The sequence below is a fragment of the Hakea prostrata genome, chromosome 9 (genome assembly GCF_041222555.1).
Source record: "Hakea prostrata isolate BN-2017 chromosome 9, UWA_Hpros_2, whole genome shotgun sequence".
Lineage (NCBI taxonomy): Eukaryota > Viridiplantae > Streptophyta > Magnoliopsida > Proteales > Proteaceae > Hakea > Hakea prostrata.
Window position 1 is genome coordinate 12,056,432 of NC_142608.1, and position 12,131 is coordinate 12,068,562.

General features: G+C 39.0%; 1 protein-coding gene across 1 annotated transcript; it reads left to right on the forward strand.

The window, feature by feature from the left end:
• Positions 1-355: 355 nt before the first annotated feature.
• Positions 356-11,751, forward strand: LOC149004672 (monothiol glutaredoxin-S17-like). The gene is made up of 4 exons (XM_089168296.1): positions 356-570; positions 1,150-1,354; positions 1,555-1,629; positions 10,207-11,751. Exons 2-4 carry the CDS (start codon positions 1,184-1,186, stop codon positions 11,167-11,169), a joined length of 1,209 nt encoding a protein of 402 aa, XP_089024422.1. The 5' UTR covers positions 356-570; positions 1,150-1,183; the 3' UTR covers positions 11,170-11,751.
• The last annotated feature ends 380 nt before the right edge of the window (positions 11,752-12,131 follow it).

Consider the following 12,131-nt stretch of genomic DNA (forward strand, 5'->3'; position numbering starts at 1 on the left):
AACCCAAGTGTACAACAAACACAGTCGGCTCGAATGGGTATCAGCCGCACAAAATTTCTATTATATTATCGGCTTGCGACTTTTTGGATGTTTTTTGCCGCTAAATCTGGAAAAAAAGACATTTCCTCCGCCCATGGTAAAAATTTAAAATTTTAATTAAGAATCTAATATGCGCAGGTGGAGAATGTTATAATATAACTTGTCAAAATCACCATGACATGGGCCATCAATCATGGGCTTTGGGCCAAATGAACCATAGGTCATGAAACGGGCCCACACGAGCAGGAGAAGTGGGAACTCGGGATTAGGGAAACCCGGATTGGTAGAACCGTAGAAGGTTTTCTTTCATTTTCTATATTGTCTTTGGCTTCACTTCCCGGTTCCCAAAACCCTAAACCCATTGGGCTAAGCTTGCATTAGCAACTTACAAGACGAAAAGAACCCTAGACGGTGAGCTAATTCCATCTAAAGACTTGAAAGGGAGTGGATCGAGCTGACAACGGAGAACAGTTGCAGGAGATTTAAAGGAAGGATAAAAAGGAGAAGGGCACCTATCATCTTCTCGCATCGGTTCGTAGATATCAACAAGCTTCAATGTTGTTTCGGTTTCTCTTCATTTTGATTGACACATTTCTTGGATTTTCTTTTTTGCTGATTACTATTAACGATGAATGATTTGTTTGACCGACTTTCCCCCCAAATCCTTAATCCAAGAAAGGCCCGAGAAACAAAATCATTAGCAAATGCACAATTTCTATTTTCTCCTGTAGCTTTTTGTTTTTGGCTACAAGGAGCAGGAGAAGATCATCAACACTGCTATCATTCACTCTTAATCTTTCTTGGGTTGATATAGACATGGAAAAAGGGAGGGGAAAAATAAAAAAATTTCTTAAGAAGAAGAAAAGAGAGAGAATCTTCCGCATAAAAATATCTAAAGTACTTATCTGTATCCATCCAATTTAGTGGGAGCTTTTGAATTTATGTGCCACATGTCACAAACCTATTTGTTAAATTTTGTTTTGCTTTCATTTTTATTCTTGGCTCTTTTGGGTAAGGCATCCTCAGGTCTGCTTCACATTCCATAATTCTATTTAGGGGTCTTCAATACTCGCTAAAGACTGCTCTTTTCGTTTTCTTTCCTTCTTATAGTAGTCTTCTGTTCCAAAGAGAGGAGCTATCAAGCATGGGTGGCTCAGTGAAGGATTTGAAGTCAAAAGAGGAGCTTGATGTTGTTCTTCGCCAAGGCTCACCAGTTATTCTGCACTTCTGGGCGTCGTGGTGCGAAGCGTCCAAGCACATGGATAAAGTCTTTTCTCATCTCGCCATCGATTTTCCTGACTCTCATTTTTTCAGGGTTTGTTTTCTCTCATCTTCTTGTTTATCAGTGGCTTTGGTATCTGCTTTTATGTCTCCCTCATTGTGCATTTGTTATGTGTTTTTTCTACCGCCTCTTTGACATTACTTAATTGGAAAGGGTGTTTTGACTGTTACTAAGGTTTTCATTTAACCATTCCAAGTGTTTCCCGTTATAGCAGTTTGTGTTGTGTTATGAAGGTTGAAGCTGAAGAACAACCAGAACTTTCTGAGGCATATTCCGTTTCTGCAGTTCCTTACTTTGTATTCTTCAAGGTCAGTTGAACAATGTCACACCTTAATAAGTTGTTTTTTTGTCAAATTTGACGTGTAATCCTTAAATACTGTGAGCCAACAGTGCAAAGAGACACGATTCAGAGATGGGATTTATGTTTTCTTTCAATCTTTCCTGAAAATTTGTAAATGTTCAAGACATGGTTTTCAGTTTTGTTTCAAAGCGGTAATTGACATTTCAAGTATATAACCTTTTGTAATTTCAATGAGGGTGTTTCACTTCTAATGAAAAATTTGTGAATAATAAATGTAGGGTACTCTTCCCGTCCTCATTCAACCTATGCATCCATATATGAGAATTAGTAGATACACATTTTACTGAGCATGGTTTTGCTTGAACTTGGGCAACCCATGATGTTCTACAAAATAAGATCATCATTTCGTTAATGTACCTGTAGTTCTTTAGTGTGTCTATTCTTGATCATTTAACTTGATGCACTGGCTTTTTGGTATTCTAGTGTTTTCTAACACAGAAGGCTTGAGGAGAACTTATGTGCTAATCTCAGCTGCACTGCAAGACCTCCCTCATTTTTGGTTTACCTAGATCTTTGAGGTTCAAAAAAATATTTATTCAAGGCTTCTGTCCTTACTACAAAAACTTCCTGTCTAGAGACATAAAAGCCTAGAAGCTACTGATAAGTGATAACAGAATCAAGAAGATAGATGTGAAGTACAAGGATGATTGGATAATGTGCTTTTGATTATGATGTCTTTTATCTTATATGGATAGCACCTTCCTGACCATTGTTTAAATAGATACATATTTAGCTGTTGTTTGCTGGCATAAATTGGTTTACATGCTTGAATCCAAAAATATTTTGCTGCTTCTGTTGAAAGAGTCTGAAGTCTTATAAGAACAGAGAAATTTGAGAGAAAAACTTGAAATCATAATCTATTTTTTTAACTCATTTTAGAATGTAACTCTTCTGATCAGCAATGGCTTAAATCTTGACTGGAGTTGAAATTTTTTTCTTACTTTCACCTTGGAAGGTTTCTGCCATTCTTCAACAATAGGGTCCTGAAACAGGAAGGTTTATCTCCTCTGCTAATGGCATTTCCAGATATATAGATAGAACGACACCCATGTGACCATGCCATAACTATGACTTCAGCAAACTATTTAACCCTAAAAGAATGGTGTTTTAATGAAGTTACTCATTAAGCTCAAAGCAAAAGAGCATGCAGAGAGAAACCTAACATTTCCATTGCTTGCCCTGAAAAAAAAATCATCTATTATCTCCTGTTTGAATTGGAGATATGCAATACCTAGGCTAAGTAAATACTATTCGTTAGGTCTGTTTTTTCTTCTCTTTGAACCAGTTTCTCATATTAAGCCACTAAAATAAATGAGGTGGAGATTGTATCCCTACTGATAGAGTTAATGAGCCAGTAACTAAATACAGTTTGATCATGCTATTGCATCCGGTCCCTTCATTTTTATCCGTTTTGTTGTCCTTGAAGAGTATTTAGAGATACTTGCCAGAACAATATTCATAAGCTTCCTTTATGTCAAGTTTAACTTTCGAACTCTCTACTTTTCAATGCTCTCATCATCATTGTAAACTACCCTAGATATTCCTGCCTTAGTATAGGCTTCTTGATTTTGAGATTCATTTTATGCTGTAAGACCTGCTTTAGGAGTAGCCAAGAGGCAAGCACTAATGTTAACAGCTTACATAAACTACCTATAAAGCTGGGGAGATCTCTACCAATTTAAGTTTCAAACAGGGAAATGTGAACCTTTAGTATCCATCCTTCCAGTCTACCGGTGGTGCTCACTTGCCAAAGATTCATGATCCTAACTCATTTTGTAACCATCTCATGGGATAGTTCTTCAAAAGGCAGGTTAACAAGCTTATAGAAACTATCTATTAAGCTGGTGAGATCTCTACTAAGTTTAGACTCAAACCAGGGTTGGAAATGTGAACTTTAGTATCCATCCCTCCAGTCTACCAATGGTAGATTGTGGTTAGAAGTTGCCCACTTGCCAAAGATTCGGGATACTTTGAAGCCCCATTTTGTAACCATCTCCTGAAACAGTTCTATTCTTCTGTGGGAACAAAGAACACCTGATTTTTGTTTGGTAAATCAGGCTTGTTCTTCTGTTCTTGCAGAATGAATTGAAACAACTAAATCCTAGAAAAGATTTGGAAGAGCAACAAAAACTTGTCCTGCATTCTCTCAAGCAGTTCAAAAAGAACAATTCGAGCAGTTCAAAAGCCCTGAAAAAACTTGGGTTTTACTGATAAAACCACAAGAAGTAAAGCAGTTTGCTGAAGATAGTTTCTTCCTAGCGCATCAGCATGAAGAACTTCACCTCAGGTCTCTATTCTCTCTTTTACTCTCTCTGTCTCTGTGCTATTTCAGTGCTTCATGTTAATTTGGAACTGGACTACCATATACTAATCTATAACCCATTCAAGAACAGAAATGAAAAAAAGATAAATCCGTCAACCAGAAGAATACAATTTCAGAAAGCAAAGAAGTAGCTCGTCATCATCTTAATCCGAGCAGTACGTAAGATAAGATCATCAAACTCATCCATCCTACCTTCCACTGACAAGGTACCTTGTTGGAGTTATTTAGGTGCTCATGGAGCCTTCATTGGAAAGCTTGAGACAGGTAATTGTCCATCAACATATCCTTCATTTCTTCCCGCGTAGCAGGCTTTTCTCAGCTATGATGTGACTTATCTTCATAGCTTTCCCACCACCCACTTGTTGTCCCTATCAATTTGATTAATGCCAATCTCAGCATTCAATCCTCCAAAAGGTTGAACCAATTGAAATAATCAAGTGCACTCTGCCAATCATTAAGCTGTTCTTTACTTTCACTTACAAATTACCTTGTGCTTGTCATTTAACTTTTGTGGATTGGCTTCAAGATCACCTGTGCTGTTTTATAGTCATTATAGGAGCCTGGTGTATTTATTGTCCATTGTACTCATTTGAGGAAAAGGTTTGAGGAGTGCGGTTAACTGTTGTTTGCTGCTGTTCTGCATCTGTGAAGTGTGAAAACTAGAAAATTGCTCCTTGCTGAAACTTTTTTGGTCAACTGTCTTTACGGTGTCACCCAATGAAAGGTTAGAAGCTTATGGAAATTGGTTCAGAGAATTGGAATTGTCCTCGGCCATGTCTCTGATGCCAAATAATGTAAAGCTAGTGATGCAGCACAAACTTAATCCAATCCCATTTGGTAATGGAGCCTTAATTAGGGTCATCCTAGTGGAGCAGCAGCCATCCAGGGTCCTTTGAACAGAGCCAGTTCTATCCATTATCAAATGCTGCTGTTTGTGAAGTTTTAGCATGACGGAGGGTTTACGGTTGCAGCTTTACGGTTAGGCTTGACAAAGTGAGGTGAAGAAATAATAGAAGTTTGGGATAATTGGGCAACTCCAAAAAAATTAGGGTCTCTGGCCAATGGTCTTCTAGGGTTCAGAAAGAGCTAGAACTCTGATTGAAGGAAGGGGGATATGGGGATAGTGAGGGATTGGGAATTGTTAGGCTTTTAATTTGGGGAAGAAGGGCCTGTCAAACCAGGTCTGTTACAGGCCTTTAAGGGCTGAAAATAAAGAAAAATTAAGGGTAAGGAGAGGTCCCAGACCTGAGGAATGTTGCCTGCAGCTATAGAAGGTCCTATATCTGATAATTAATGGAGTCCAACTCCAGATGGTCAATCCTTCCAATGGATACCCACTGTGATAGATTGGAAACAGTCATATGTTACTAAACTTCAAACTATCCCATAATAGGGAATTTGAAAAATCCAAACAGCCTACAATTGGGTCCTAATTGGAATGGAAAAACCAAAATGAAAAACATTGGGTGGGCTACATAGAATTCCAACTAGAAAGGTAACAACCTACTCCCTAGCTACCAGCCTACTTTTTCTTGGAGGAAGCATAGATCAATTCTATAACATTTATTGACTCTAATAAGGACTAATTAATTAATATTGATCAACTCTAATAAGGATTTGGCTTTAAAAAAAAGCTAAGTATTGGGAATTTGGGATTTTCGTATTCGACCCATGTATCCATGCTTTTATTCCTTAAAGTTGAGCGATTAGAAGGGTAACCCAACCAATGAAGGCCGCCATACACGTATCAACCCTAGATTGTCTTTTAGGAATTTTTTGTTGCTCGATTTGCATCACTTGGTGTTCAAGAAGGAGATGAACTGAGCCCTATAAATTTTGGAATTAATAGGCTATTTAAGAATTTTAGTTTTATTGAGTCTTTTTGCTATCTTATTTTAGGATCCTTTTTCAGGTTTTAAATAACAATTAGGGTTACTTGGGTTAGTGAGTCATTGGGTTATCGTCAAATAGTCATGTAACCATCATTTTACTTTTATGGAATAGAATGATGGTAAAGCAAATTTGTCCAAAAAATAAATAAATGAGGTTTTTACTGGTGGCTCCCTTAAGTGGGGGTGAAATTGAAGGCACCTCCCTTAAGTGCAAATATTACTGGTGACTCACCTTTTTATTACTGATTACTCACACTTGATAGAGTAAGATTCTTTTAACTAATTCAAAATTTGAAATTATATGACCAAAATGCCCTTATGTAAGGTGTTATGACTAAACTACCCTTCCATACCCAACCCCTAGGTGGCCCCCTTCACCCATCTTCTTCCTACACCTTACCTTACTGGAAACCACCCACCATTGCTGGAAACGACCACACCCCTTCCCCTGTTGGCCACCGCCGCCCCCACCTTCCCCCTGTTGGAAATCACCCAACACCTTCTGCCTGCCGGATTCCTAATTATTTATTTCCCCTTCTGTTGGATCTGGATGTGAAGATACGGTTTTGGATTCTGCAACTTTGATTGATTTGTTGGTTTTTCTATTGTTTTTCGTTTCAAATTTTGAATGGAAGGGAGGGTTTTGATGATTACTTGGAAGAATAAGCTATTTTGATGATTACTCAGAAGAACAAGCTATCTTCCTAGTTTTTGAAAAACCTAGAGCTCCGGCTGACAGGGTGTACTATTGTTGTATTGCCTTCTGATCATTATTGCACTGATTACATTCCGATTGATTTGTATCGCTATTGATAGTCTTCTCTGACCTAAAATTTGAGAACAGAAGACACAAAACACGGGAAAAAAACATAAATTTTTAGTCCAATCCGTGCTGGGTGAGATTGGTGCTTAAATCGGGGGAAAATTGCATGACAACCAAAATCACCTCCGATGAAATCAACGTAAACCTAAAACATCATTTATTTGTTTAATCCAAGTAGGACTACTTGTTGGAAGGGAACCCCGACCTCCTCTGCGTACCTAAGAGCGGCAATCACTCCGAAATTCGACACAACTATTAGAACATCACACTCTACTGGCATTTCAGTGGCCAATATTTTCTCAAAAGCATGACATGGTTCCTTTTATTTAATTATAATTGTATCAATGAAATGGTTTGAGTTGTGATTTGCAATTGATTATAGGTGACCAATATTGGGGCTTAACCAAAAGGTGGATGTAGGTCAGTGCTATAGTGGAGATTTTAAGTTGTACTTCAGATGCTGAATGAATTTCTTTGTTTTATACTAATCAATTAGAAACTTCTGACTTGATTTTGTGATCATTAGAATGTAATGTGTACAGAGGACAAGAATTTTCTCAAGAATCATAAACTTGGTTTTTACCCATTCTATTTACTCTCTATGTCTCTCTTTACATCTTTTATCTTCTTTGATTTCTCATGGGATGAAGGTTCTGGTTGGATCAAAAAGTATTCTAAGGTAATAGCAGTAGAAACCAGCCTTCTAAGATTTGTCGTAACTTGATTCTGGAAATTGCAGAATCTGAAACCCTATCTTCACATCCAGATCCAATAGAAGAGGAAATAAATAATCAGGAATCCGGTAGGGGGAAGGTGGGGCGACGGTAGTTGGCAGGGGAGGGGGTGTGGTGGTTTCCGGATAAAGGTGTAGCCGTGTAGGAAGAAGATGGTTTCCGATAGGAATCCCTTCACCCACCTAAGGGTTGGGTATGGGAGGGTAGTTTAGTCATAACAGCTTACATAAGGGCATTTTGGTCAATCAATTTCAAATTTTGAATTAGTTAACAGAATCTTATTCATTCTGTTAATTGTGAATAATCAGTAATAAAAAGATGAGCCTCCAGTAATACTTGTACTTGGGGGAGGTGCCTTCAGTTTCACCCCTACTTAAGGGAGACACCAGTAAAAAGCTCCAAAAAAAAATAACTAAAGCTTTCAGCTTTTTGTGCGCGCGTGGCCCCTTGTCACCCTTTCCTGTCCTCTTATGTTCTTCTCTCTCTTCCCCTACAACTCTGATTCTTTCTCAGAGGTTTCCCTTCTTTCCTTTGTTTTCTCCTTGCTTGCTTTCTTCTCTATTCTGTGACCCATTACTTGACAACAGCAATTGTACTCTGGAAAGGCAACTTAATTTTGTGGCCAAAATCATCTTTGCAGGTGACTGTTATTATGCCCCTTCCTCTCTTGTTGTGAGCATCAGAGCATGTATTTTTAGATTAGATGGTATTTGCTCAAAGTATGGTGTTGAGCTCAGATATCTCTTAATGAAATAATGCAGAAATAATAGCATTGCATGTTTTCATCATCATTCAAGTTATTTTGGTAACGGAAAGAGAGCTAAAATATGAAAAATTTAAATGGATTAGAAAATTCTATGTGTTTGATGCTGCATAGTTAGCATCCTCATCTCTCCTAATCCATCCATTAGTGGGTAGTGTAGTCTAGATATTCTTTATTTTCTTTTGTTTTAGCCTGTGCCAATCCTATATTAAATAGGGGTGAGGGTGGGGACAGAGAACAAAGAAATCTGAAAGGGGCTCATTTGGTTTTGCTCTGCTGTATGATGTCCTTCCTCTTGTAATAACTAGTCTGCCAAAGTTTTGAAATTTCCATATTGTGTCTGCTGTACTTCTCCCCTTTATATCATTTTTCACTTACCTAGTTCATTTGTTTGCTAGGATAATTATATATGATACTGAACTTTGTCCTCTCCTAGCAAGAGGTGGATGACAAGGTTTGCCCAGAAGAAGGATGATCAAAGAAATGTATTTGTTGATGAACAAGTCTGAATCATCTGGGTAATTCGGCAATTTTGTGATGATAATCAACCAAGTTGATTAACTGCTTTTTGAATTGAGTCAGTCTGGTTATCTGAATGATGTAACCCAAAGTTCTAGGGTTTTTGTACTTGGTTATTTTACCCCAAAAATTAGAGTTACTCTAGGACCCTCTTCTTGTGAACCCACAACCAAAGGACTAATATGGGAAGGGTTAGGGAAAATTAAGTATTCAACCAACCTTGATGGGATAGTTGTGGGAGGGTAGGAAGAACAATATTAATATGGGATATGTGTAGGGTAAATTAGGGTTTTGACAATCACTAACATGGATAGATTTTGGGTTAATTAGGGTTTTGGGGGAAGATTTGGGGATGGTTTGATTAACAAAACCTAAATGGGTTGGGACAAATTAAGAACAGAAGGGATTTGGAAAATTAGGGATTTAACAAAACCCATGATGAGATGGTTTATTTGGTGATAGGATATCCAAACTTACCCTTGGTAGGATGAAGTGGGAAAGGGAGATTGGGTCTTGGGAGGGTTTAGGGATGAATGGATGAAGGTGTGGGGCTGTTTCAAGGTTCTTGGCTGATCTTGATTGGGTTCTTGAATCCTTGGATGGATCTTGGAACCTTTCCCTTTCTTTTCTTTTTTCCTTACTTTCTGTTTCTTGCTACTTTTCTTTCTTTCCCTTTTTTTTTCCTGAACTTTTCTGCTGCAAGATCAAGAATGTAAAGAAGGGAGAGGGAGGATGGGGATCTACTGCTGCAAGGAGTAAGGGAGGTGGGAGGGGTGGGGGCTTGGTGCTGCAAGGGCTAGGGGAAGGGGGAGGATCTTGCGATGGGGTAGGGAAGGGGGGTGGGAAAGAGCTTACTTGTTGGGGAAGTTCTGAAGTCTGAATTTGAGTTGAAGAGGACTGTCACCAAGCTTGAGAAGAATAAAGAAAAAAAGCTGAATTGCACAAAATTCACCAAAACTCTCAACCCAGGTTGTGGGCTAAGCTTCCCATGACTTCAAGTCTTCAATTCTATTAATCTTCATCTGAATTGTATAAAAGTAGGTGGGAGCTTTGAATAGCCTTACACTTGTGGGGAAATAGACTTGGACTCAAAAAGGAACTAAATTGGACTCAACTAGGGAATCCTCTTTAAACCAGGATTGCCTTTACAACTCAATTAAATAACCACTAAAAAGGAATCTTTTAAATTGTCCAACGGGGACTCCTACCCTGTCTAGTACTGTAAACACTAATCCAATTGCAAAACAAAAAGTAGATATGGACTCACAAAATATTAGAAAAATTACTGGGCCCCTCTTGGATGCAAAGGAGGTGGGGAAAAAAAACCAAAGTACCCTTCTGAGGGTTTGGCCAGCCCCTTGGGCCAGTTGTTGCTGGTTCTTGGACGGGGTGTGGGCTTGCTTACATCACTGACCTTGTCATTTCTATGATAGTCCTTCCTAACATATTTATCTCTGCATGCTTTGTCAGGATGGCAAGAACATTGATATATTGGAAGGGGCAAATCCATCTAGTCTGGCCAACAAAGTTGCTAAAGTTGCATGGACAACCAATGCTGGAGAAGCGGCTGCTCCTGCCAGCCTTGGGATGGCTGCTGGACCTGCTGTCATTGAAAGTGTCAGAGAATTTGCAAAGGAAAATGGTTCTTCCCAGAAGGAAAGCTCATCAATGTCAGGCCTCAGTGATCCAATTGAAAAGCGTCTGAAAGAACTTACTCATTCACACTCTGTTATGCTTTTCATGAAAGGAAGCCCTGAAGAGCCTAAATGTGGGTTTAGTCGGAAGGTCGTTGAAATTTTAAAGGAGGAGGGGGTCAAATTTGGGAGCTTTGACATACTGACAGATAATGTGGTTCGTGAGGGATTGAAGAAGTTCTCCAACTGGCCAACATTCCCTCAGCTCTACTGCAAGGGAGAGCTTCTTGGGGGCTCTGACATTGCAATTGCAATGCATGAGAGCGGTGAACTGAGGGAAGTTCTCAGAGACCAAGGAGTTCTTACAGCAGGCCCCGAGGAGGCAAAAAATAGTGAAGCACAAAATGTTTCTGCCCCTAATCCCTTGCCTGGAAAGGATGGTGTTGTGGACTCCACTGGCTTGAGTGTGGCCAAGAAGAGTGTCACTGATAAAGAGTCTCTTGAGGATCGTTTGAAGAAATTGATCTGTTCTTCTGCAGTGATGCTCTTCATGAAGGGTACGCCTGATGCTCCACGTTGTGGTTTCAGCTCTAAGGTTGTCAATGCCTTAAAGGAGGAGGGTGTGAGCTTTGGGTCATTTGACATCCTAACAGATGAGGAATTGAGGCAGGGCTTAAAGACATTCTCAAACTGGCCTACTTTTCCTCAGCTTTACCATAAAGGCGAGTTGATTGGAGGTTGCGATATTATTCTGGAACTGCATACGAGTGGTGAGCTCAAGTCTACGCTCTCTGAGTAGACTTGTTATATACTTCTGAAGTATACATTGTTCTTGCAAATTTCACTTTAAACTCTTGCCCAAAGATGTGTCCTTAATGTGATATTTCACATGCACCTTGAATGTTCATCTTACTTGCTTTATCCTGCAATTTGAACTCCGATGTTCATTGAAAGGAATATCATAAAATCTGTTCAGATTTTTGTCATGAGATGTGACCCATTTATAGACTTCCTATTATGGTTGACAGAACGCTAATAATCTGGTATTCAGAAAACCGGCCTAGGATGACTGCTTTTGCATTTTCTTCAGTTTCTTGGGTTGAACATATTTTGTAGGCAAAGAAAGTTGCATGTACTTCATGAAGGTTTTACAGTTTATAGGATAGATTTTTTTATATCATTTTCTCTCTGGGGAAAGACTTTGACTTATTTTTCAGTCTGGTTCTTGTTAACTCTGCAATTGTTTCGATACAGCAGGATTAAGAAAAAGAAAAGAGTTGTAATCCTTTTTCTACTAGCTCCCCACTATTCAGTACACTTGCTGAGTTTTTCTATTGCTCCCTATTCATCAGCTCCTAACAAACTCGTCTGTCTTTTGTATGGCTGTCCATGCATTGGGAGAGGCAATCTAGGAGTTTGATCTCCAGGGATTTGAACTGTGATATCTGCATTAGCAATTCTGATTTCTCTTTCCGTAGGTTCTTATTTTCCTCCATTAGCAGACGGTTGTTCTCATCAACAGCTGAGGCTTTGAGGAAGGCTGGATAGATGCTTGGCTCACACTTCTTCCTGGTGATTTCCGCTAGTAGATGCCTACTTCCCTTTTGAAACTTTTGGTGCTGGAATTCCCAACGGTCTGTCGCAACTTTCTTAAATCCCTGTAATGGGTTTTTCATACATCATTTCAGGAACTACTACACATACAAACCACAGATAAAATGAATGTATAAATAAAAACACTCGGTCTTCATTGTAAATATG